The 25,806-nt window shown below is 37.6% G+C and overlaps 1 protein-coding gene across 4 annotated transcripts in view; it reads right to left on the bottom strand.

The window, feature by feature from the left end:
* Window positions 1-25,806, bottom strand: part of FAF1 (Fas associated factor 1) — a 573,725-nt gene that overhangs the window by 38,997 nt on the left and 508,922 nt on the right. For all 4 annotated transcript variants that reach the window (XM_071217456.1, XM_004476483.5, XM_071217457.1 and 1 more), the window contains one exon: window positions 23,766-23,843. In XM_071217456.1, the coding sequence (XP_071073557.1) occupies window positions 23,766-23,843 (78 nt within the window). The remainder of the gene's footprint in view (window positions 1-23,765; window positions 23,844-25,806) is intronic.

The raw sequence follows: 25,806 nt of genomic DNA, 5'->3' as shown, positions 1-25,806 counted from the left end.
CCCCTGCTTACACTCTTGCAAAAAATTGAAGAGGGAATACTCTATAACTCATTCGATGAGGCCAACATCACCTTCATACAAAAGTCAGATAAAGATATTGTATCAGAAAGGAAAACTACAGATCAATATCCCTTATGAATATAGATACAAAAATCCTCTACAATATACTAGCAAACCAAAACCAAGCACAAATTAAAAGAATTTTATACCATGATGAAGTGGGATTTATCCCTGGTACGCAAAACGAGGTCAACATAAGAAAATTAATAAATATAATACATTACATTAACAGAACAAAGGACAAAAAAACCACATGACTATCTCAATTGATGCAGAAAAGGTATTTGATAAAATCCAACACCCAGGGGGATTGTGGGAACATGGCATTGGATTAGGCAGATAAGGCTCAGCTCTCTCACAAAAACAATGGAGAAAGAGCCAAAAGTGGCCTGAGGGATATGCTTTGGGGGTTAGTAGACCAGGACAGTGTTTCACAACTCCCAGGAGGGTGAGGGACAGAGAGAGGAAGAAGCCTAAATAACAAACTGTGAATTACTAAACCTCCAGGCCTCCAGGAAAGGCTCCCTTCCCCCACCCCCAAGATATTCAGCAGGGGTAAAATCCCTGGCTCACTGCAGCTGACTGAGAGGAGAGCAGACATCTCTCTCCATGCCAGCAGTAGCAAGGGAAAAGGGAGGGGAGGTCAGGGGCTTTTCTTCAGTGAATTTGGCCAGCAGAGCCCACTCTTAATCTCGACTCTGGCCAGGAGAAAACAAAGGAAATCCAAGGGAGATACACCTCCATGGAAAGGTACACCAACAAGTGCCACCTGCTGGTCAGTCTGGAAATTACATGGACAGAAACTGCTTTTGTGCTCTCTTTACTCCACCCTTGACATAAAGGCTGCACCCCATTAGTGAGCCCCAGCATGATTTTGGTAACTTAAAATGGGCAATTTTAAAGATTAGGGTAAGTTGAACCAAATATCAAAGAGCTGTGAAAAAATAATAGGCAAGAAAGAGAAATCGGCCATCAGAGTAAATTCACCAACATATCAGATGCCTAGACACCTGATAGGCACACAGCAAGTGCAAACAATGAGGGGCACTTAACGTCAGTGCTCCAAGATGTGTGAGGCACACACTGGAAAAGTCAAAGGGAGAAATAGATGTCTCTACAATAATAGTTGGAGACTTCAGTACACCACTCTCAGTATTGGATAGAACATCTGGACAGAGAATAAAGAAATGGAGAACTTGAATAATATGATAAATGAACTAGACCCAACAGACATCTATAGAGCACTGCACCCTAGAACAGCAGGATATACATTTTTTTCAAGTGCTCATGGATCCTTCTCCAAGAAAGGCCATATGCTGGGTCACAAGGCAAGTCTCAATAAATTTAAAAAAGATTGAAATTATACAAAACACATTCTCTGATAATAACAGAATGAAGATGGAAATCACTAATGGACAGAAAAAGAGCAAATTCATAAAAACATGGAGATTAAACAACACACTCTTAAACCATCAGTGGGTCAAAGAAGAAACTTCAAGAGAATTCAGCAAATATCTTGAGATGAATGAAAATGAGAACACAACATATCAAACCTATGGGACACTGCAAAGGTAGTGCTGACAGGGAAATTTATAGCCCTCAATGGTTACATTAAAGAAGGAGAAAGAGCTAAAATAAAAAATCTAACTGCACACCTGGAGTAACTAGAAAAAGAACAGCAAACTAATCCCAAAACAAGTCGAAGAAAAGAAATAGTAAAGCTCAGAGCAAAAATAAATGAAATTGAGAGAGAAAAAAAAAAGAATCAACAAAACCGAAAGTTGGTTCTTTGAGAAGACCAACAAAATCAACAATCCCTTAGCTAGACTGATAAAGAAAAAGAGAGAGAAGAAACAAATAAATAAAATCAGAGATGAGAGGGGGGACATTACTACTAACTCCGTAAAAATAAGAAGAATCATAAGAGGATACTATGAACAAACTATATGCCAAAAAAACTATAAAATGTAGACAAGATGGACAAATTTCTGGAAACACATGAACCACCTACATTGACTTTTTAAAAAAAAGATTTATTTATTTATTTCTCTCTCCTTCCCGCCCCTGCACCCCCCAGTTGTCGGCTCTCTGTGTCCATTCGCTGCCTGTCCTTCTGTGACCGCTTCTATCCTTATCAGCGGCATAGGAATCTGTGTTTCTTTTTGTTGCGTCATCTTGTTGTGTCAGCTCTCCGTGTGTGTGGCACCATTCCTGGGCAGGCTGCACTTTCTTTCGTGCTGGGTGGCTCTCCTTAAGGGGTGCACTCCTTGCGCGTGGGGCTCCCCTACGCGGGGGGTCACCCGTGTGGCATGGCACTCCTTGTGTGCATCAGCACTGCACATGGGCCAGCTCCAGATGGGTTGAGGAGGCCCGGTGTTTGAACCGCAGACCTCCCATGTGGTAGATGGACCCCCTATCCCTTGGGCCAAGTCCGCTTCCCTACATTGACTTTTTAAGAAACAGAAGACCTCAACAAACCAATCACAAGTGAAGAGATTGAAACAGTCATCAAAAACCTCCCAAAGATGAAAAGCCCAGGACCAGATGGCTTCACAAGTAAATTCTACCAATCATTCAAAGATGAACTAATAACAACCTTGCTCAAGTGCTTCCAAAAAATTGAACAGGAAAGAATGCTATCAAACTCATTCTATGAAGCCAGCATTACCCTAATACCAGGGCCAGATAAAGATACTATGAAAAAATAAAATTACAGACCAATATTTCTAATGAATATAGACACAAAATCCTCAACAAAATACTTGCAAATAGAATCCAAAAGCACATTAAAAGAATTATACACCACGAATAAGTGGGTTTTATCCCAGGTATGTGAGGGTGGTTCAACACAAGAAAATTAGTGTAATTAAACCACATTGATAAATTGAGGAAGAAAAATCACATGATCCTCTCCATTGATGCAGAAAAGGCATTTGACAAAATACAACACCCTTTCTTGATAAAAAAAAACTCCAGAAGATAGGAATAGGAGGAAGTTTTCTCAATATGATAAAGTGCATATATGAAAAACCTACAGCTCACATTGTACTCAATGGTGAAAGACTGAAAGCTTTCCTGCTGAGATAAGGAACAAGATAAGGATGTCCACTGTCCCCATTATTATTCAATATTGTGCAAGAAGTTCTAGCTAGAGCAATTAGGCTAGACAAAGAAATAAAGGGGATGTAAATAGGAAAGGAAGAAGTAAAACTTTTACTATCCACTCTAGACATGATCCTATATCTAGAAAATCCTAAAAAATCTACAACAAAGCTAGTAGAATTAATAGATAAATTCAGCAAAGTGGCAGGATACAAAGTTAAATTACTCAAAAATCAATAGCGGCGGTGGATTTGGCCTAGTGGTTAGGGCGTCCGTCTACCACATGGGAGGTCCGCGGTTCAAACCCCGGGCCTCCTCAACCCATGTGGAGCTGGCCCATGCACAGTGCTGATGCGCGCAAGGAGTGCCGTGCCACACAGGGGTGTCCCTGCATAGGGGAGCCCCACGCGCAAGAAGCACGCCCCATAAGGAGAGCCGCCCGGCGCAAAGGAAAGTGCGGCCTGCCCAGGAATGTGCCAAACACATGGAGAGCTGACACAACAAGATGACGCAACAAAAAGAAACACAGATTCCCGTGCCACTGACAACAACAAAAGCAGACAAAGAAGACGCAGCAAATAGACACAGAGAACAGACAACCGGAGTGGGGGGGGGGGGCGGGGAGGGGAGAGAAATAAATAAATCTTTAAAAAAAAAAAGAAAATTCTAAAAAAAACCCAATAGCGTTTCTATACACAACTTAGGTACAATCTGGAGAGGGAATCAGAAAAAAAAATTCCATTTATAATAGTGACTAAAACAATCAAGTACTTAGGAATAAACTTAACGAAGGACATAAATGACCTATATTCAGAAAACTACAAAACATTGCTATAAGAAACAGAAGAAGACTTAAATAAATGGAAGGACATTCCATGCTCACAGATTAGAAGACTAGATATCATTAAGATGTCAATTATATCGAAAATAATTTAAAGATTCAATGCAATCCCAATAAAAATCCCAATAGCCTTTTTTGCAGAAATTGAAAAGCCAATAATTGCACTTGTTTGGAAGTGTAAGGGGCCCCAAATAGCAAAAAAATGTCTTAAAAAATAAGAATAAAGTTGGAGGACTGTAACTTCCTGACTTTAAAGCATATTACTTAGCTACAGTGGTAAAAAACAGCATGGTACTGGCATAAGGACAGATTAACCAATGAAACAGAATCAAGAACTCAGAAATTGATCCTCACATCTAAAGTCAAGCAATTTTTGACAAGGCTGTTAGGCCCACCCAGCTGGGCCAGAACAGTTTATTCAACAAATGGTGCTGGGAGAACTGGATAGCCATATCCAAAAGAAAGAAAGAAGACCCCTATCTCACACTTTATATAAAAATTAACTCAAAATGGATAAAAGACTTAAATATAAACCTTAATGCCCAAAGCACAAGCAACAAAAGAAAAAGTAGATAAATGGGACCTTCTCAAAATTCAACATTTTTGCACCTCAAAGGGTTTTGTCAAAAGGTTGAAAAGGCAGCTGACTCAATGGGAGAAAATATTTGGTGTAGCAATCTGGTATTATTTATGAAATCCAAAAATAGATATTGGATTGTGTTGTAAACTGGTTTGTTCCACTAAGTGTATAAGATTGTATTAACTTCAGAAGTTTCACTTTTATTGATTAAATTATGATTAGGGCTTTGATTGTGCCACCTCAGTAGGGCTTTGAGTCCTTGCCACCTTGGTTTTCTCAGAGAGAAAACAACACGGCAGAGAAGAGAGTAAAGTTTTGATGCTGAGGCCTTGGGAAGTAAACACACCGGAGAAGAACAGAGGAAGAGAGACAGCTCCCTAGACACAGCAGAGGCCCTGGGAAGAGAGAGTGCCTAAGATTCTACAGCCCGCATTTTGGAGGGAACAGAGCAGGCTGATCCCAGAGAGGAATGAGCTCCAGGACAGAGATGAGACTTATCCCACCCTACAGCTGATACTGGAAGAAGCTGGGACTATGGGGCCTTAAGAGGAAGTCTGACCCCGTGCAGATGACGGCAGCCATCTTGCTCCAACACCTGGCAGTGGACTTTGGTGAGGGAAGTAACTTACGCTTTATGGCCTGGTAACTGTAAGCTTCTACCCCAAATAAATACCCTTTATAAAAGCCAACAGATTTCTGGTATTTTGCATCAGTGCCCCTTTGACTGACTATTATATGTGGCAATCACATATCTGATAAGGGTTTAATATCCATGATATATAAGGAGATCATGCAACTCAAAAATAAAAAGACAAAGTATCCAATTAAAAAATAGGCGAAAGACTTGAAAAGACAACTGTCCAAAGAAGAAATATAAATGGCAAAGAAACACATGAAAAAATGTCCAATATCATTAGCGATTAGGAAATGCAAGTTAAAACTACAAGATATCATATCTATTAGATTGGCTGCTATTAAAAGTTGGAAAACTGTACATGATGGAGAAGATGTGGAGAGTTAGGAATGCTTATTTACTGTTGGTGAGAATATAGAATGGTACAGCCACTGTGGAGAACTGTTTGGCAGTTCCTGAGGGAGTTGAATATAGACTTGCCATGGGACCCGGCAATATCATTGCTAGTATACCCAGAAGAACTGAGAGCAGTACACAACTAGGCATTTGCACACAGATGTTCATAGCAGTGTTATTCACAATAGCCAAAATTTGAAAACAATCCAGGTGTCCATCAACTGATGAGTGGATAAATTGTGGAGTAATGATGGAATATTATGCAGTGGTAAGAAGAAATGAAGTCACGAAACATATGACAATATGGATGAACCTGGAAGACATTATGTTGAATGAAGCAAGTCAGACACTAAAGGACAAATACTGTATGAATGTCCTATTATGAACTAAATAAATTATGTGAAATATAAATATATTATATGAAATATGAATATGGGTAGAATTGCATATATAAGACCATTTTTCTTTGAAGGTGAACAAATGTAAGTTAATACTACAAAATGTTAACATCAGACAAAAAATAATTATACTAAGTGAAAGAGACCAGACACAGAGTACTACGTATTGTACGATTCCATTTATGTAAAATGTTAATATAAATCCATTTATAAAGATGAAATGAGATTAGTGGTTATGTAGGTCTGAGGAAGGAATGCTAAGGGGTGTTGAGTCTTTCTTTTTGGAGTAATGAAATTGTTCTAAAATGTACAACATTGTGATTATACTGAAAGCCATTGATTATATACATTGGCTAGAATAGCCAGAAATAGCAGCTATGTGCAATGGGGGAAGCATAGAGAGATTGAGAGGTAAGGAGTTTTCCAGTTTGTCTGTTTTTTATTACTATTTTTTTAAATTATTTATTTATTTTTTTAAATTACATTATGAAAAATATGAGGTCCCATTCAACCCCACCGCCCCCGCCCCCCACTCCCCCCACAGCAACACTCTCTCCCATCATCATGACACATCCATTGCACCTGGTAAGTTCATCTCTGAGCATCACTGCACCCCATAGTCAATGGTCCACATCATAGCCCAGACTCTCTCACGTTCCATCCAGTGGGCCCTGGGGGGATCTATAATGTCCCGTAATTGTCCGTGAAGCACTATCCAGGGCAACTCCATGTCCCGAAAACGTCTCCACATCTCATCTCTTCCTCCCGTTCCCCACACCCAGCAGCCACCATGGCTACCGTTCCCACACCCATTCCACATTTTCTCTGTGGACATTGGATTGGTTGTGTCCATTGCACATCTATGTCAAGTGAGGGCTTAGATTCCATATGGGTACTGGATGCACTCCTCCTGCTTCCAGTTGTAGACACTCTAGGCTCCATGTTGTGGTGGTTGACCTTCTTCAACTCCATGTTAGCTGAGTGGAGTAAGTCCAATAAATCAAAGTGTAGGAGCTGAAGTCTGTTGAGGCTCTGGGCCTGGGTGTCATATTATCAGTCCAGAGATTCAAATCCCCTACATATATCTTAAACCCAGCACCGACTACAATTCCAATAAAGTAGCATGCAAGTCTTGTGAAAAGAGATCCCCTCTGAGTCCAATTCCATCACGCAGAAACACCAGGTCCAAAGAAGGGCTATCTGTCATGGCAGTGAACCCCTTCTGCCATGACCATAGAACCCGTGGGTCTCTTTATCCCTCAAAAGAACCAATACCTGGGGTTGTATCTACCTTATCTGTCTCTTAGACTCTGTTCAGTTGTACATAGGGGTATTCCTTCTGACAACCTCCAGACTCTTTTTTAGAGACTCACAGCCTTATAATCTCATTTGTCCTTTCCATTTCCCCCTTACATTAGGTCAAACAGCTTCCCGAAGTCATGTTATTATATGTAGACAGGTATATTCTGCTGTTTCGCATTGAATCTTTAATTCAAGGTCATTTTATAGTTGCTTCTTCAGCTGGTATGTGGTAGTGATCCCTCGGTGCCAGGGAGGCTCATCCCCGGGTGTCGTGTCCCACGCTGGGGGGAATGCATCGCATCTACACGCTGAGTTTGGCTGTGAGAGTGGCCACATTTGAGTAACATGCAGGCTGTCAGGAGGAAACCCCCAGGCACAATGCTACTCTAGGCCTTGTTCTTATTGCAGGTGTATAGGCTCAAAAGTGTAACCACTAGTATCACGAGCCCACTGTTGGGCCCTCCTTCCTTCCTGGTTCTTGCCATTGCACCTGGAGGATTGCCGCTGCTCTCCCAGGGCCCACAACAGTGACCCCCCGGCCAGGAGCCCAGTACCCCCCCAGCTGTTGTTTTTGTTTCCACTATGAGTATATATAGACATTACCATATACCCTGGGCATATTTTTTATTACTATTGAAACAATGAAAATGCTCTAATAATGACTGAAGTGATGAATGCACAACTGTATGATCATACAAATACCACTGATTGTATACTTTGGATGAATTGTATGTCCTATTAATAGGTATCAATAAAAACAATTAAGAAAAATCCAACACCCATTCTTTTTTTTCTTTTAAGATTTATTTTTGCCACCCCCTGTTCCCCCTGTTGTCTGTTCTCTGTGTCCATTCACCATGTGTTCTTCTGTATCTGCTTGTATTCTCATTAGGTGGCTCTGGGAACTGATCCTGGGACCTTCCAGAGTGGGAAAGAGGTAATTACTCTCTTGTGCCACCTCACCTACCTATTCTCCTACGTCTTCTTTTTTTCTCTCTTCCGTGTCTCTTGCTGTGTCATCTTGCTGTGCCAACTCTCTGCATTGGCCGACACTCCTGCGCAGGGTGGCATTTCCCGTGTGGGTTGGCAGTCCCATGTAGGCCAGCACTCTGTGTGGGCCAGCTCACCATGTGGGCCAGATTCCCTCACCTGGAGGCCCTAGGCATCAAACCCTGGACCTCCTATATGGTAGATGGGAGCCCAATCGGTTGAGCCACATCCATTTCCCCAACACCCATTCTTGAGAAACATGCTTAGAACACTAGCAATAGAAGAAAATATCCTCAACATGATGAAGGGAATATATGAAAAATCTACTACTAACATCCTACTCAATGGTAAAAGACTGAAAACTTTCCCTCTAAGATCAGGAAAAAGACAATGATGCCTACTCTCATCACTGTTATTCAACATTGAATGGGAAGTTCTAGACAGAGTAATTAGATTAGAAAAAGAAATAAAAGGCATCCAGATTGGAAAGAAAGAAATAAAACTTTCCATATTTGCAGATGGCATGATCCTTTATATAAGAAATCCCAAAAAATCCACAACAAAGCTACTAGACCTGATATATTCAGCAAAATGGCAGGATATAAGATCACTATGTAAAATTCAGCAGTGTTTCTATACACTAGTAATAAACAATCTGAAGAAGAAATCAAGAGGAAAAAAATTCCTTTTACAACAGTAACTAAAAGAATCACATATCTAGGAATAAATCTAACCAAGGATGTAAAGGACTTGCACACAGAAAACTACAAAACATTGCTAAAAGAAATCAAAGACAACCTAAAAGTAAATGGAATGACATACTGTGTTCAAGTATTGGAAGACTAAATGTTGTTAAGATGTCAATTCTACCCACATAATTTACAGATTTAACATAATTGCAATAAAAATTCCAATAGCCTTCTTTTCGGAAATGGAAGTCATATTTATATGGAAGAGTAAGAGGCCTTGAACAGCCAAACCCATCTTGAAAAAGAAGACCGAAGTTAGAGGATTCACATTTCTTATTGCAGGAGGTTTCCTTATGCTTTTTATGCTAACTTATGGTTTAGATGATGCATATGTAACCTGTACTGGATTCGGCCCTGGGTCAGAATTTGGATGAATGCCTATTTTGGGAAAACCTGCAACCCTAGTATTATGAGTTACATCTGGGAACTGACTGTCCTGTAACCAGTGTACTGTTTGATTCTTTGAGTTCTAGTATCCTATATCTAACTGTGGCATTATGAAATATGAACACATAAGAGACATTCTCAATGAAAGTTCCCTCACTTATGAATCAATTTCTTGACTATCTGGGGTCAAAAACCAATCACCTCCTCTATTCAAAGAAAGATTTCATTCATCTTTGTGAAAAAAGACATAGAAAACAAGAGGATATTGGAGGAAGAAACAATAACTGTGCCTGTTGTAAGGGAAAACTTAACATCATCTTAAAGTGGGAAACATGGGGATCCTTCTAGAAGTCTCATTTGGGTACAGTTATCCCACTGTTGGAATATACAATTTTTTGGTCACTTTCTCTAAGGTGAGAATTAAGTTATAATTTTTGAAGTGTGTAGTAATGTTACTAAGTCCAGTATTATGGCTACCTGAGAATTGCCCTGACTTTTATAAGATGATAGAACGCCTTTGGATATTGTTTTTATATTTTCAATAACATCTTTTCAATGAATTTTCTCTATAGACCATGTTTATGAATTTGGGTGGGGAAAAAGGAGATTCCTTGATTTTTAAATTTGAAATGAGGGCATTTAAAAAAATAAAGTCTCACATTTCTTAAACAAACAAACAAAACTTACTGCAAAGCTACAGGAATCAAAACAGCATTATACAGGGTAGTGGACTTGGCCCAATGGATAGGGCATCTGCCTATCACATGGGAGGTCCAAGGTTCAAACCCCAGGCCTCCTTGACCCGTGTGGAGCTGGCCTATGCACAGTGCTGATGCGTGCAAGGAGTGCCGTGCCACACAGGGTGTCACCTGTGTAGGGGAGCCCCACGCACAAGGAGTGCGCCCCATAAGGAGAGCCACCCAGTGCGAAAGAAAGTGCAGCCTGCCCAAGAATACAGCTGCACACACGGAGAGCTGACATGGCGAGATGACGCAACAAAAAGAAACACAGATTCCCGGTGCTGCTGATAAGGATAGAAGCTGTCACAGAAGAACACACAGCAAATGGACACAGAGAGCAGACAACTGGGTGGTGGTGGTGGGGAGGAGAGAAATAAAAAATAAATAAATCTTTAAAAAAGCAAACAAAAAACAGCATTATACTGGCACAAGCACAGACATATAGATCAATGGGATTGAATTGAGAGTTACCAAATCAACCAACATGTTTATGGCCAATTGATTTTTTTTCTTTATTTTTAAAGAAGCCTTAGATTACATGTATGTTACATTGAAAATATGGGGGAGTCCCATACCACCCTGCTCCCTCCCACACTTTCTGCCATTAACAACATCTTTCATTAGTGTTGTACATTTGGACAGCCAACTGATTTTTGACAAGGATGCCAAGTCTATGTAATTGGGAAACAATAGTAGTCTAACTAATGGTGTTGGGAAAACTGCATGTTCCTATGCAAAAGAATGAAGGTGGAGCGCTACCTCACACCATATACAAAGTTAACTTAAAATGGACCAAAGATCTAAATACAAGAAACTATACTATAACACTCCTAAAAGAAAACAGGGAAGTATCTTCAGGAACTTGTGTTAGGCAATGGTTTCTTAGACTTCACACATAAAGCCCAAGCAACAAAAGGAAAAACAGATAAGTGGGACCTCATCAAAATTAAAAACACTTGTGTATCAAAGGACTTTATCATGAAAGTAAAAAGAAGCTATACAATGGGAAAATCCCTTATCCAATAAAGGTTGATATCCAGAAAATATACAGAAATCTTACAACTTAAAAACAAAATATAAACAATGCAATTTAAAAACAGACAAAAAAACTTGACATTTCTCCAAAGAAGATATATAAATGGCTAAAAAGCATAGGAAAAAATGCTCAACATCATTAAGCCATTAGGAAAATGCAAATCAAAATCACAAAGATTATAACAATTATACCACAACAATGCAAGATGTTAACACAGGAGGAAACTGTGTGTGTGAAGGGATATGAGGGAACTCTATACTGTCTGTGTAATTTTTCTATAAACCTAAAATTGCTCTAAAAATAAAGTCTATATAGAAAGAGAAAAAATAAAAATAAGTGAATTAAGAATTGGATTAAAAGATACGGGGAAGACCTAATAAAACAAACGAAAAGAAAGTAATAAAGCTAAAAGCATAAGGGAATGAGTTAAAAAACAAAGAGAACAAATCAATCAATCTGCTAGTTCTTTGGAGAAAAATCAATAAACTTACACAGATAAAAAGAAGTGAATAAAAAGGGACACCTACAGAGGGTGGGGGGAAACGGTGGAAGAGCATTTTCTGAATATGCTTTTCGATACCTTTGACTTTTGAATTATATAAATACATTAACTGTTAAAAACATAATTAAAATTAACCAACAAAAAAACAAGGTTTGCTCAGGCACCAGTATGGATTAAAAAAATAAGTTAATTTGGTAGAATTTGGTTGGTTTAAATACAGAATTATTTTCAAAAAGGCATTCAAAATTTCTGAGTAGGAACTGGTAATACCACCTACCCAATAGGAGATTATAATGATGAAAGATGAGGATTTTATATATAAATATATATATGATATACATAAAGTTTCCAGTGTGGTGTCTGACCCATAATAGGCTTCAGTTAATGGCTGCTTTTGTTATAATGAAGACAAAATTTATTATATTTTCTGGATATCAACCTTTATTGGATGAGTGATTCAAATGATCAGATCTGGAAGAGGTTGTACATGCCAGATAGTCCTACACTTTCATTTTATTATATGAGGAAATACCTAGAAATGGAGACAAGAAATATAGCTCAAAGACCAAAAGACTAGGAAATTCAGTCAGTCACTTTGACTTTTGGCTTAAAAAAAAATTTTTTTTTTAGCCTGAGTGGAAGTTTATGTCATAGTTGTCTTCTGGGTCAGCAATGAGAGTCAGCTGAATATTTCCAAATACTAAGCTATTTTAGTAACACTCTCATATATTAATAATCCAATGAATGGATACCCTGTGTGTATCAAAGTTAAAATTCTGGTTATAGTATATCAAAATTAAATTCTGTTGACTACAGCTTTCATCACACTATCAGTTAATGATTCAATGCCTGGCTTTTCCACTATCCTGCAAACTCAGCATGGACACAGGACTATGACTTACTTCTTATTCCAAGTACTATAGATAGCACAAAGTAGATGCTCAAGATGCATTTGATAAGGGAATAAATAAATTAACAAATAACTGAAACAATGCAAGTGAGAGCACTTAGTATGGTAATAGGCACATAGTAGGTGCTCAATAAGTGCTAAAAGAATTTGAATCTCATGATCTCTACTTTCAGTAGTCAAGAACTAATCCTGACTTTACTTTCTCTGACTCCTTCCAGCACTAACTGTTCTTAACTTTCCACATATGTGCACCTTAAGGGCAAACTACTTGCATAGATTAGAGTTATATAGATTTTCTAAACTATTAATGGGATTATTTGACTATTTCTCTTTAACACTGGTTAAAACCATATCTATGAGATTAAAAATGTTTCCTGATTATAAAAATAATATAAATAATATATTTTCATTGTAAAAAATAGGTGAAATGAGAAGAAAAAAATTAAAATTACTTTGTAGTTCCACCACCAAGAGATAGCCACTGCTATTATTTCGGAGTGTTTATATCCATTAATTTTCTGTGTTTATTTTATATAAGTATATATTTTTATTTTTAACTATTTTAAAATAAAATATAGATCAATGTTATATTGTATAAAGCTTTATCTTTTTTTTGCATTCAAAGTCATATATTTTGTAATTGTTTTTAGTTTTTTACTAAGGTATAACATACATAGGAACAAGTACACAAATCTTAAGTTGACTGCTTGGTAAATTTTCAGAAAGTGAACATACCTGTATAACCAGCACCTTGATCAAGCTTTGAGGGAATTAACCTTCAAAGCTAACCACCATCCTGACTTCTAACACTGTAGTGTTAGAAACTTGAATCTTTAAATTAAATATAATGCTATGATGGGAACGAGTGTTGTTGGGGGGGGGGGGGGGAGAGGGGGGGTGGGGGGGGGGTTGAATGGGACCTCACATATATATTTTTAATGTAATATTATTACAAAGTCAATAAAAAATAAAAAAATTAAAAAAAAAAAAAATCAATAAATATAATGCTATGATTAGTAATTTAGGCTTTGGGGGCCGACAGACATTGTTTTAATTCCCGGACCTTGGACAAATTACAATCTTAATGAATTTCAGTTCAGTTTCCTCATGTAAGAAATAGGGCTGATAAAATCTTCCTCACAATGTCCTTATATAAAATGTAATAATGTTTATAAAACACTTAGTGATGACACATGATAAACACTCAATTAACGAAAAGAGCCTAGCACCAAACCTCATGCTATACCTAACACGGTGCTCAACAGATGACAGTTGTTGTTGGTATTATCATTATCATTATGATTATTCCCTTTGCACCTACTTTAAATAAAAATTTAATGTGATATTTCCTGGTTTCTCCTCCTGTTCTCCCTTTAATCCACCTGTCTGCTTGCTTTCTATTTTGACATTTCCCTGCACGGTATAACAACAGATGCTACATTATTGTCTGAACTCAACCAATTATATTACAGCAGAATAAACAACAGTAGCTCATTACCCCATTCATCGTGCAGATAATGTCTGCTCCTCAATGTACCTAGTCTCCGGGGCTTTTCCCCAGCATGAAAACAGACCTCAGATATCCCACACTAGTGGAACAATGTGGAAAACAATGAAGAGATATTTTAAGTAAGTTGGCAACCTTGGGATCTGAATATCCCACAGTTTTATTGGCAAAAAAAGAACAAAGGTACATCACTAGTTCAGTTTCAAACATACTGGCTAAAAGCAAAGACCTCGTGTAAGCAAACACCATTGCAAAACAATGACATAAAGGACATCTACACTCAAACAGCAGTCACAGTAAACACCATTGTTAAACTTCAATTTGGTTTGCTTAACAAATACAGTTTTTTTGTTTGCATTATTTTAGGAAACAAGGAAACCTGGTATAAGTTGGAAATACAGACTGATCTGGAACTTTCATTGCTAAAAAATCTGAACATTCAAAGCATATACCTGAGGGATGAGAGTAGAGACATTTTTCAAAGTGAAATTAGGCAGTGAAAGACAGACACCCAGAAAAGACTGTTTCTAAACAATTATACTTTTTAAAGAGAAAGGAAAACATACACTCCTTTAAAAGATATCTACAGAATCTCTTACAATAACAATCAAAGACTAGCTTAATTTGCATGCACACATACAATACATATATGCGTATACATAAATACATGCATACATACACTGTCCTCTAAAGGCTTCATTGAGTACCTACCAAATAATAGTTTATAGCTGGCTGAAGCATAGTACTAAACAGGCTGAAGCTAACATTTCATTAGTTTTTACCAAATAATAGTTTATAGCTGGCTGAAGCATAATACTAAACAGGCTAAAACTAACATTTCATTAGTTTTTTCCACATATTCTTAATGAGCATCTTTTATGTGCCAGGCATTATTCTAGATGATGGGAAAATAGCAGTGAAACAAACAGACAAAAACTTCTGCCTATATGGAGCCTACATACTAGTAGAGTGGGGAGAAAGACAACAAACACACATGTAGGAAAATATATAGTTTTCCAAATAGTGTTAAGTACTATGGAGGAAAATTAAAGTAGGGAGTGCTTGTAGAAGGGAGGGAGGGGTGTAATTTCAAAAAATGATGGCCAAGCTTTAGGAAGCAAAAGGCTAAAGGAGAGAGGGAGTCACACGGACACTTGGATCTGGGAGAAACACAGCAGAAGTAATAGTAAATGCCAAGGCCCTATTGCCCAGTTTGCCTGAAGAATAGAAATGCAGCCAATGTGGCTGGAGCAGAATGAGCAAGAGGAGAGGAGTAGGAGTTGAAGTTAAAGAGGAAATAAAGGAGAGGACTAATTAGATCATATATGACCTGGAGGAAGTCATGTAAATGATTTTTGTCTCATTTTAAAAATTAAGGTATAATTTACATACAGTAAAATCCACCTTTTAAAATGTATAGTTTTGTGAGCTTTGAGAGAGGCATACAGTTGCATAACTACTAAATACCTCACCTCCCAAATTTTCCCCCTCCTTCCATCCCCAGCCTCTGGAAACCTCTGATTTGTTTTTTGTCCTTAATTTTACCTTTTCCAGAATGTTATGCAAATTTAATTATCAATGTCATATAAATAAATGGCTTCCTTCATTTAACATAACACATTTGAGGTTCATACTTATTGTTAAATGCTTGCTCTTTTTTTTTATTGCTGAGTAGCATTCCGTTGTATGGATATACCACAGTTTGATTGTTCTTTCTTCAATAGAGGGACATTTGAGTTTCCTGTTTTGGTGACTACAAATAAAGCCACTACAAACATTTGTGCTACAGATTTTTGTCTGAATATATGTTTTCATTTCACTTGTGTAAATACCTAGAAGTGTGACTGCTGGGTCATATGGTAAGTGTATGTTTAACTTTATAAAAAGAATCAAACTACTTTCCCAAGTGGATGTGCTATTTTACATTCCTTGCCAGTACATGGTATTTAGTCAAATTTTAAAAAAAAGTCAGTCTCATTGGTGTTAAGGGTATCTACTGTGGTTTTAATTTGCATTTTCTGACTACTACTGTTGAACATCTTTTCATGTGTGTATTTGGCTCTATGTATCTTTTTGGTAAAGTTCAAATCTTTTGCCCATTTTAAAATTTGGGTTGTTTTCTTATTATTGAGTTTTGGGAGTTTTTAAATGTATTCTTGACATCAGATATATGATTTTCTCTCATTCCGTGGCTTGTCTTTTCAATTTCTTAACAATGTCTTTTGGCGTACAGAAGTTCTTAATTCTGATGAAATCCAATTTAGGCTCTTTTATGGATTATGATGTTGGTGTCAGATCTAATAAATCTTTGTCTAATTTAAGGTCATGAAGATTTTCTCCTGAGTCATCTAACAGTTCAATAATTTTAGGTTTTGCATTTAGGTCTATGACCATTTTGAGTTAATATTTACATATAATGTGAGGAGTGATGACCTGAAGGTTCTTTTTTCGGTTGTTGCTTTGTTTTTGCATATGGATGTCCAATAGCTGCAGCACTATTTATTTAAAGATTATCCTTTTTTCATCAAATTTCTTTTCTCTTTTTAAAAAAAAATCAATTGACCATATATGTGTGGGTCTGTTTCTGGGTTCTTTATTTTGTTATATAGATCTATGGGTATATGCTTTTGCTGATACCATTGTCTTGATCATAGTTAAGTCTTGAACTCTGGTAGTGTGAGGCCTCCACCTTTGTTCTTCTTTCTCAAAATTGTTTTGAAAAAACAATTCTATTGTTCTATTGTTTTTTTGTATAAAATTTAGGATCATTTTATCAATTAAAAAAAATCCTGCAGAGATTTTACATGGAATCACTATCAAGATTTTGGCTTTTACTTTGAGATATGAAGTCATTGCAGATTTTTGAGGAGACATAATGGGAAAATTATTTTAAAATGGTTGAAAAAAACTATAGGAAAGGTAAAAATGGAGGCATGGAGTTAAGCTGTGAGGCTACGGTAGTAATCCAGGTAACAGATAATGGTGGTTTGGATGAGGGTGGTAGTGGTAGAATCGGTGAGCAGCATTTGAATTTTGGATATATTTTGAAGGTAGACCCAATAGTATTTGTTAATTAAATATGGGTGTGAGAAAGAGAAGTTAAGAATGAGTCCAAGGAATTTGGCCTGAACCACTGGATAATTTTCCATTTACTCAGATAAGGAAGACTGCAGAAGAAACAGGTTTGTGAGGGGAGGGTCAGATAAGTTGTTCAATTTCAGACATGGTAATTTTGTGATGCTTGTTAGGCATCCAAGTAGGGATAAAGGGTTAGCAATAAGAAATACAAGTCTGGAGAGGTTAAGGAAAGGGGGGATATGGAGATATAAATTTGGCAGTCCAAAGTATAGATAATATTTAAAATCATCATATGAGATGAGATCACCAAAGGAGTAGAATGGCGTCTATATGGGAGCAGTTGGTTTGATTCAATTTTGCAATCATTTTCTGCTCCTGGCATCTAATCATCCACATTCAATCATCCAATCAGTGTATAAACATAGCCTCACTGCTGGATAAAGTAAATCAAGACAAATGATCATATTTCCACAATAAAAATGCATATATATGATTTTTCTGCTGCTTCTAGATATGAGGAACAGCCTGGAGGTTGTGATTTAGATAACATGAAGCTAGAATTTCTGGTTCATTTTAAAGACAACAGCAAAAAACTTCAAATTGGAACTATACAAGAAATTGTGGATATATGGCCCCTGTAAATATTAATACATATAAGGTGTATTTATGTATTGACACCTACCTTACATAAGGGAGTTGTTACAGGCATTCAGTAAGATGATATCTGTAAAGGGCTCAGCACAGAGTTTAGCACATATTAATTGTTCAATAGATAATGATGATGATGATGATGACAAAGACAATTACTGTTTTAATTTCCTTGCTGCTAAGGCAAATAAAATGCAATGGGTGACTAAAACAACAGTTTTGGGACTAGAAGAAGTCCAAAATAAGATGTTATCAAGGTGATGCTTTCCCCCAGAATAGTGTGGTCTGAGGCTGGCTGCCAGGGGTCCTTGATCCTTTGCTTTTCTGTCAAATGGCAATGCACATGGAGGCCTCTCCTGGCTTCTTAGTTCCATTGATTTCCAACTTCTGACTGCTTCTTGGGTCTTTCTTCCGTAACAGGATTAAGACCCATCGTCATTTGGCTGGGCCACACCTTAACTGAATTACCTTCATCAAAAGGTCCTATTTACAATGGTTTCACACCCACAGGAATGAATTAAGTTACGTTTAAAAACATGTTTTTCTGGGGTACAGAGCTCCAAGCCACCACAATTATCATTATGTCCCTGTGTAGTGGCATTACCTTTATGCGACACAATGCAATTTATATAATATAAAAGCACAAAAAGTAAAAAGCAGTTTTACTTTAAGAACATCCTATTCTGGTCCTACCTTTATTTTTCCAGTGTGGGATAACAAGTAGAAGGAAGACTGGGTAGGAGCACTGGTTCAGCTTTTACCAGGTATATATTAGGTAAGGATTTAAAAATAGGCATTTTAATTCTGTTGTGATCTTAAGTTAGTTTTTTCATCTGTAAAATGTTAATGATATCTCTTACACATCTTTCAGAGTGTCTATGAACAATCAGAAAATTGAAGGGAAAGTACCAAAGCTTCAATTCCATGCTCTTCTGTTTTCCTACTTAATGGCCTTGAAAATCACTTAAAATTTTCTACTTGAGGAGGCACTAAGGTTTAAATGTAAAATTAAATCACTTTGAAAAGATAGGCAAAAAAGTAATTTTTGCTTTTCTGCCTGAGCGATCAGCAGCAAAAGGGGAGTAGTTTTGTGTTCATTCTCTTCCAGCCATGATTCTCCAAACGTGGCCCTTTTATGCTTTAGCTCTGTCTACTGGGCTATGTTCTCAATTTGTCCATTTATGTTGCTTGAGAAAGCCCGATGCCTTTCTCTCTTCGTTCCTCATAACACTGCCCGTGTCTTTCCCTTTCCCATCCATCCATCCATCCATCCAAAATGCTTTTCTACTACAGCTTTAATCATCAAAGTTCCACAAATTCTCCAAGGCCTTTTTCCTCTGTGAAGTCTTCTTTGATGCCTGGTACCTTCCTAGTGAAAAATTAGTTCTTTCCTCCAAATATCTTTAGTATATACTTTAAAATGTATAATATTTCATTCTGAAGTTATTTTATATTCATCTACCCTCTCATATTAGACAATGAGCTCCTTAAGGCAAGGACTATGTCTTATCCATAGCACCTGATTTAGTGATTTGCACACTGAATATTGATTGAATAAAAAACCCGGAGTCAAAAGCCTTAGCTGAAACCTACTCTATTGACCAAAAACTTGGCAGCAAAGGACAATCTTCAGGAAAGATTGCCTGAAGGATATGTGCTTTCACATTTCCCTGGGTACTATAATTCTATTCCTTAAACTGGACTACAAAGAAATACATTATTGGGCCTTCTCAGAGATGCTTGTACTAAATTTTGTTTTGGCCTTATGACTTTGAATTACATAAAGTTATAAGAAACTGTCACACATGATTTGCCATAGCTTGTAGCTACTGGATATAACCGAGGATAGTATTCAACATACTAACAGAGCTTCCTTTTGAAGGTGAATCACAGGAAATATTGCTCCAAGGACCCAATGCTAGAAAAATCTGGGCACCTTTTGAGAGACTGGCCTTTATTTGATGCTACAGATGATAAAATAAAATTTGTAAGCAATCATATTATCCTTTGTTTCTGCTCAAGGGAAATAAAAAATAAACTTTGTGGTACATCTTGAGCAAATATACAGAAGCCTATGATATACATTTGTTGCCTGTGCTGTACTATTTGGTGTTAAGGTGTTAGCCTTACCTTTGGCTTTATCTTCCTTTATTTGTCCTATGACCTGATTCTTTTCTTCTTTTTTAGTCCTATTGAATTCCATGTTTTTATGTAAGTTACTTGAAATTGATTTTGGAAAGAATAAGTAAATGAATAAATTAGTAAACTAGGGCATATCTCTGTTATCATTTCTTTATTTTTCCTTCAGAATAGACTTGTAGCTTTTCTCTTTATAATCACCAACCAGACCAATATATACTTTTCTTGATTTTACTGATTTCACTCCAACACAGTCACCACACAATAAAGCCACTAAGGAATCTCAAGGTAATCTGACTATTCAATACTTCATTTTCCTAAGAACCTTGAAATATTGGTGATAATAAAAATAATAAAATGCAATGCATTTATTAATACAATTATATGGGTTGGGATTTCCGAGTACAAAAGGAGGCAGTGTAAAAAGTCAAATGACCTGGCTTCTGGTCCAGATTATGTGTTGAACCAGTTTTGGTGACCACTGGCAAACTATAGAATATCTCTGGGTCTTAGTTTCTTCAAGAGGTGCATATTATCAACTTTTCCCAAAGACTGGTTTGTGGTACATACGCATGCTAAAATATGTTAATTGGTGCTCCAAGAAAAAAGGGTTGAATAAGTTTGTTTAGTACTGGATTAAATTAAGATAAAGGGTTTTTAAATAATGGGGTTTACAAGAACGTGTAATTGTGATGCTCCAAGAGGGAGAGATAGAGTATGCAGCATTACCCAAACATAGTTTTTACAGGTATATATCAAATGACAAGTGCAGGTATTGACTAGTTGGCAAAATTTGAACTGCCTGCCCCTACCTGGATCATCTCACATGTTTACAGCTGAAACGTATATTGAATTATGTTAAAGGATGTTTATGGGGTCTTCTATGAGAGGACAGGTTTCATTACATTTGAAAAAAAGAAAGTTTTAGTCCAGGATAAATCAGATGAATCATCAGAAGAACATACATATATTACCAGGCTCTGGATCCAGAACATACAGTTAATTGTGCATACTTGACATATAGAAAGTCAGTATGATTGCAGATATACTATTAAAAGAGAGAGCATGTATGAAAAAGAACATGAAAGAGTGCAAGTCCTAAGTTTGTAAACTATATTTCTTGAAATAGCCTAAAAAGATAGTGATTAATCTCCATCATCTAAACTTTTGTGAAAGTCTGCCAACACGACTCCTATAGATACAGACAAATATATATATGGCTTTGTACCGGAATGCACTACTGGAAAGAGCATGTGTTTTGGAGTCACAGTGTGTGACTTCACAATGAGCTTCAGTTTTCTCACTTGTTAAAAGATATCTCTAATCTTGTAGCTTACTCATCTAATGGTTAAAGAGTTAAGTAAATGTAAATCAGCTTTCAGAGTGCTTGATAGGCAGATGATACTCAACAAAATATTTTCTTATTTTCTACTTTTCATATTGAGAGTCCTCATAGTACAGCAACTAGGATTTGTCAGGCATAATATCTGGTACATATGTGATGGGCACTTAATAAGTGTCTGAACTGCAATTTTCAAACAGGAAATTTTACACATCTTTCAAGACCTAGTTCAAATATCACTTCTTCTACAGTGTTGTCTTATTCTCAAAGCTCTAAAAAGATTTTTCCTTTGCCTCTGAACTCTTTAAGTATTTTGCTTTTACTTTTATGTCATTTAGCATGTTCTTCCTGATTTTCTGTTACTTTTATGCATATTGTATTTTCCCTACAAGATAAAATCTCTTGGGGAGCAGAAGTGGCTTAAATGGTTGAGTGCCTTTTTCCCACATGGGAGGTTCCAGGTTAGGTCCCCGGTGCCTCCTAAAAAAAAACCAAAATGATAAGCAAACAAATGAAAAAGCCAACTCAGGGGAGCTGACGTGGCTCAGTGGTTGAGCACCGGCTTCCTACATATGAGGTAACGGGTTCATTCCCCTGGTGCTGGTACCTCAATAAACAAACAAACAAACATGTAGTCTCTTCTTTTAGGCAGAAAACAAATTATACTTTATTTCTCTTGCATTGCTCAGCATAATGTCTTGTTCAAAAAACATTTGTTGAATAAGTAAAAGAGGTAGCATTCTGTGACCATGAATGATGACTAATTCGGTCCTAGATAGAGTCATTCAGGCCTTTTCATCACTTGCTATATGGATTCTTCTTTCTATAAGCAAATCCCGTCATTAACTCCAATTCTAGGGGGAAAAGTTTTAAAGGTTTTTTTCTGTGAAGCCATCCTAGCAAGTCATTTGACTTCCTTTCTCTTTGTTCCCACTGTATCTTAAGTGAACCTCTGTAATAACTCTTACGTATGGTAGTATAATTCTACTTTTATAAGACTATCAACTCCTAGAGGGCAAGACCCACATTTGCATCCCTAGCCACAAACAGATTTTGCTGTATAATAAGTACTCAAAAATTGTTTAAAAATAAGTGAGTGAAAAATTCTCTATATTGATATGGATATGACATTAACTAAGGGGAAGGAAAATCAGCAAGCTAAATGGATTTCCCATATTTAGAAGCTCAATGCTTGATGTTGCAGAAATAACTCCCAGTACCTTTTAGTGGACAGGCTAGGTGGGGGAGGGGGCATAGAAAATACAATCTCTAAATTCCTGGATAGTACTCAGGAAGGATGGAAAGTGTTGATCAGGCAACAAAAGGGTAAAGGAATTGAAAAGAATAGAAAACCTTGAATCTTAGTACAAGGTCAAGATTTCTAAGAATTTTATACAACAGATGAGTAAAGGTAAAGGTTAAATGAGAAAAGTGGAAAGAAGTTGCAAGAAATATTAACAGCCTCAATATCAAATACAGTAGAAATACAACCCATGTTTTGAATAAATTTTCTGATCTTCAAAAAGTTAAACACAGAACTACTTATGGTCCAGCAATCCCACTTCTAGGTATATGCCCAATTAGTGTTCCTAACAGCATTGTTCACAATAACCAAAAAGTTAGAGCAACCTAAATGTCCATCAGTACATGAACAGATAAACAAAATGTGTGTGTGTGTATATGTATGTATATACGTATACACACACACACACACACACACACTGGAATATTACTCTGCCTTAAAAATGAATGAAGTTGGGAAGCCGCTGTGGCTCAAACAGTTGGGCTCCCGTCTACAATATGGGAGGCTCTGGGTTTGTGTCCCAGGGTGTCCTTGTGAGGGCAGGCTTGCCCGTACATGGCGGAGAGCTGCCAGCCTGGGCGCTGTAGAGTGTCGCCCGGCCCACAAGTACTGTGGAATGCTGCTCGGCCCGCAAGCGCCCCAGAGAGCCAACTCAACAAGTTAACGCAACAAAAAGGGAAACAACCAAAAAAAAACCCAAACAAATGCAGAACAGCGTGCAGCGAAAGACACAGAGAGCAGACAGCAAACAAGCTGCACGGGCCCAAAACGACATTATTGGGACATACAAAAAAATTGGAATATTGCCTGTAAGCTTTATATCAAAGTTAAATTTTGAACTTGATAGCTGTACTTAAGGTGGTTACAGAAGTGAATAACCTGTTCTTAGGAAATGAACATGGAAGTATTAAGTATTCAAAGAATATAATGTATGTAAATTATTCTCAAATGTTTAGAAAATAGAATGATATGGCAAATGTAGCAAAATAAAATTGGTGGATGTCTGGGCAGAGAGTAAGCTGAAGTTCTCTATATGGGTTTTGTATTACTTTTCCAACTGTCCTGTACATTTGATTTCAAAATTAAAAGTATAGGGGAAAGAAATAAAAATTATGCCCCACCTCACGTTCCTCTTCTTGCTCTTTGCGAATCTGCTCCAAACGAAACTGTTCTGCCATCTCTCTCTCATGAGCTTCCCTCTGTTCATAAAATAGAAGGAGAGCTGGTTATAGTCAAAGAAAGTACTTATTTATTCCCAGCATGGCACAGATACAGATTTTGGTGATGGAACTATTTTTTTTGGGGAGAAAAAAACGTAGAAATGAAAGCAATAACAAAGCATAGCTTTTGTTCCCTCTTTTTTTATTTTTTTTGGTCTTTATTTATTTTTTTAATATTACATTAAAAAAATATGAGGTCCCCATATATCCCTACTCCCCCCACCCCACTCCTCCCCCCATAACAACAATCTCCTCCATCACCATGAGACATTCACTGCATTTGGTGAATACACCTCTGAGCACCGCTGCACCTCATGGTCAATGGTCCACATCATAGCCCACACTCTCCCACAGTCCACACAGTGGGCCATGGGAGGACATACAATGTCCAGTAACTGTCCCTGCAGCACCACCCAGGACAACTCCAAGTCCCGAAAATGCCCCCACATCTCATCTCTTCCTCCCACTCCCTACTCCCAGCAGCCACCATGGCCACTTTCTCCACACCAATGCCACATTTTCTTCGATTACTAATCATGATAGTTCATGAATAGAATATCAGTAAGTCCACTCTAATCCATACTCTATTCCTCCATCCTGTGGACCTTGGAATGGTTGTGTACATTACACATCTATATCAAGAGGGAGCTTAGAGTCCACATGGATGCTGGATGCAATTCTCCTGCTTTCAGTTGTAGGCACTCTTGACTCCCTGGTGTGGTGGTTGACCTTCTTCACCTCCATGTTAGCTGAGTGGGGTAAGTCCAATAAACCAGAGTGTAGGAGCTGAAGTCTGTTGAGGCTCAGGGCCTGGCTATCACATGGTCAGTCCAGAGATTCAGGTCCCCTGGGTATACATTAAACCCCAGCACCAACTACAGTTCCAGTAAAAGTAACAGGAGAGGCTTGTGAACAAAGATCATATCTGAGTTCAGCTCCATCACACAGAAACACAAACTCCAAAGGAGGGCCAAGTGACATGGCACTGAACTCCATTGACCATGAACATAGAACCTGTGGGTCTCTGTAGCCCTCAGAAGAACCAATACCTGGGGTTGTATCTACTTTATCTGTCTCTGGGACTCTGCTCAGGTGTGCATAAGGGCAACCCCTCTGATAACCTTCCGGCTCTTTTTGGAGACTCACAGCCATATAATCTCATTTGTCCTTTCCATTTCCCCCTTTTATTCAGGCCAAAAAGCATTTTTAACTCCTGGTATTATACCTACTCAAACACCTCTGATGGTTCTGAATCACAAAGAATCTTTAAAATTCTTCATGATCCTTCTCTGGCCTTCCTTTCTGGTATTTTCTGCTACCTTTCCTGCATTCAAATCTTATGCTCTATTCACATTATCCTTTATCATGCCCTATTCTTTCTAGCACCTTCCTTCTATCTTACATTATTTCCTCTTCCCTCCTGTCCCTCCTTCTCTGTTCAGAAGGTTTTTCTATGAAACCTTCCTGACTTTTCACAAAATCAGGAAAATATATTCCACTAAAATTCCTGTGTACTATATTCTCACTGAACTCAGTACTTCACATATGGCACTTAGAATCCTTGCCTTATGTTTATCTGTGTTCTTGACTTAATCTACTTTATTGTGAGCCCTCCTTAGAGGGTGGTAACTGTGGCTTCAATTTTCTTTCCTTCTTGAATGCTCAGTACAGAAGCAGGTATTCAAAAAATATTAAATAATAGTTCTCAACCCTGACTACATATTTTTTTAAAATATTTATTTTATTTATTTCTCTCCCCCCCACCAGTTGTCTGCTCTCTTGTGTTCATTCACTGTGTGTTCTTCTGTGTCCACTTGCATTCTTGGCAGCACCGGGAATCTGTGTCTCTTTTTGTTGCATCATCTTGCTGCATCAGCTATCCGTGTGTGCAGCGCCACTCCTGGGCAGGCTGTGTTTTTTTTGCATGGGGCAGCTCTCCTTG

This window comes from Dasypus novemcinctus, chromosome 9 (assembly GCF_030445035.2).
Source record: "Dasypus novemcinctus isolate mDasNov1 chromosome 9, mDasNov1.1.hap2, whole genome shotgun sequence".
NCBI lineage: Eukaryota > Metazoa > Chordata > Mammalia > Cingulata > Dasypodidae > Dasypus > Dasypus novemcinctus.
This window is presented reverse-complemented; position numbering and strand designations above follow the sequence as displayed.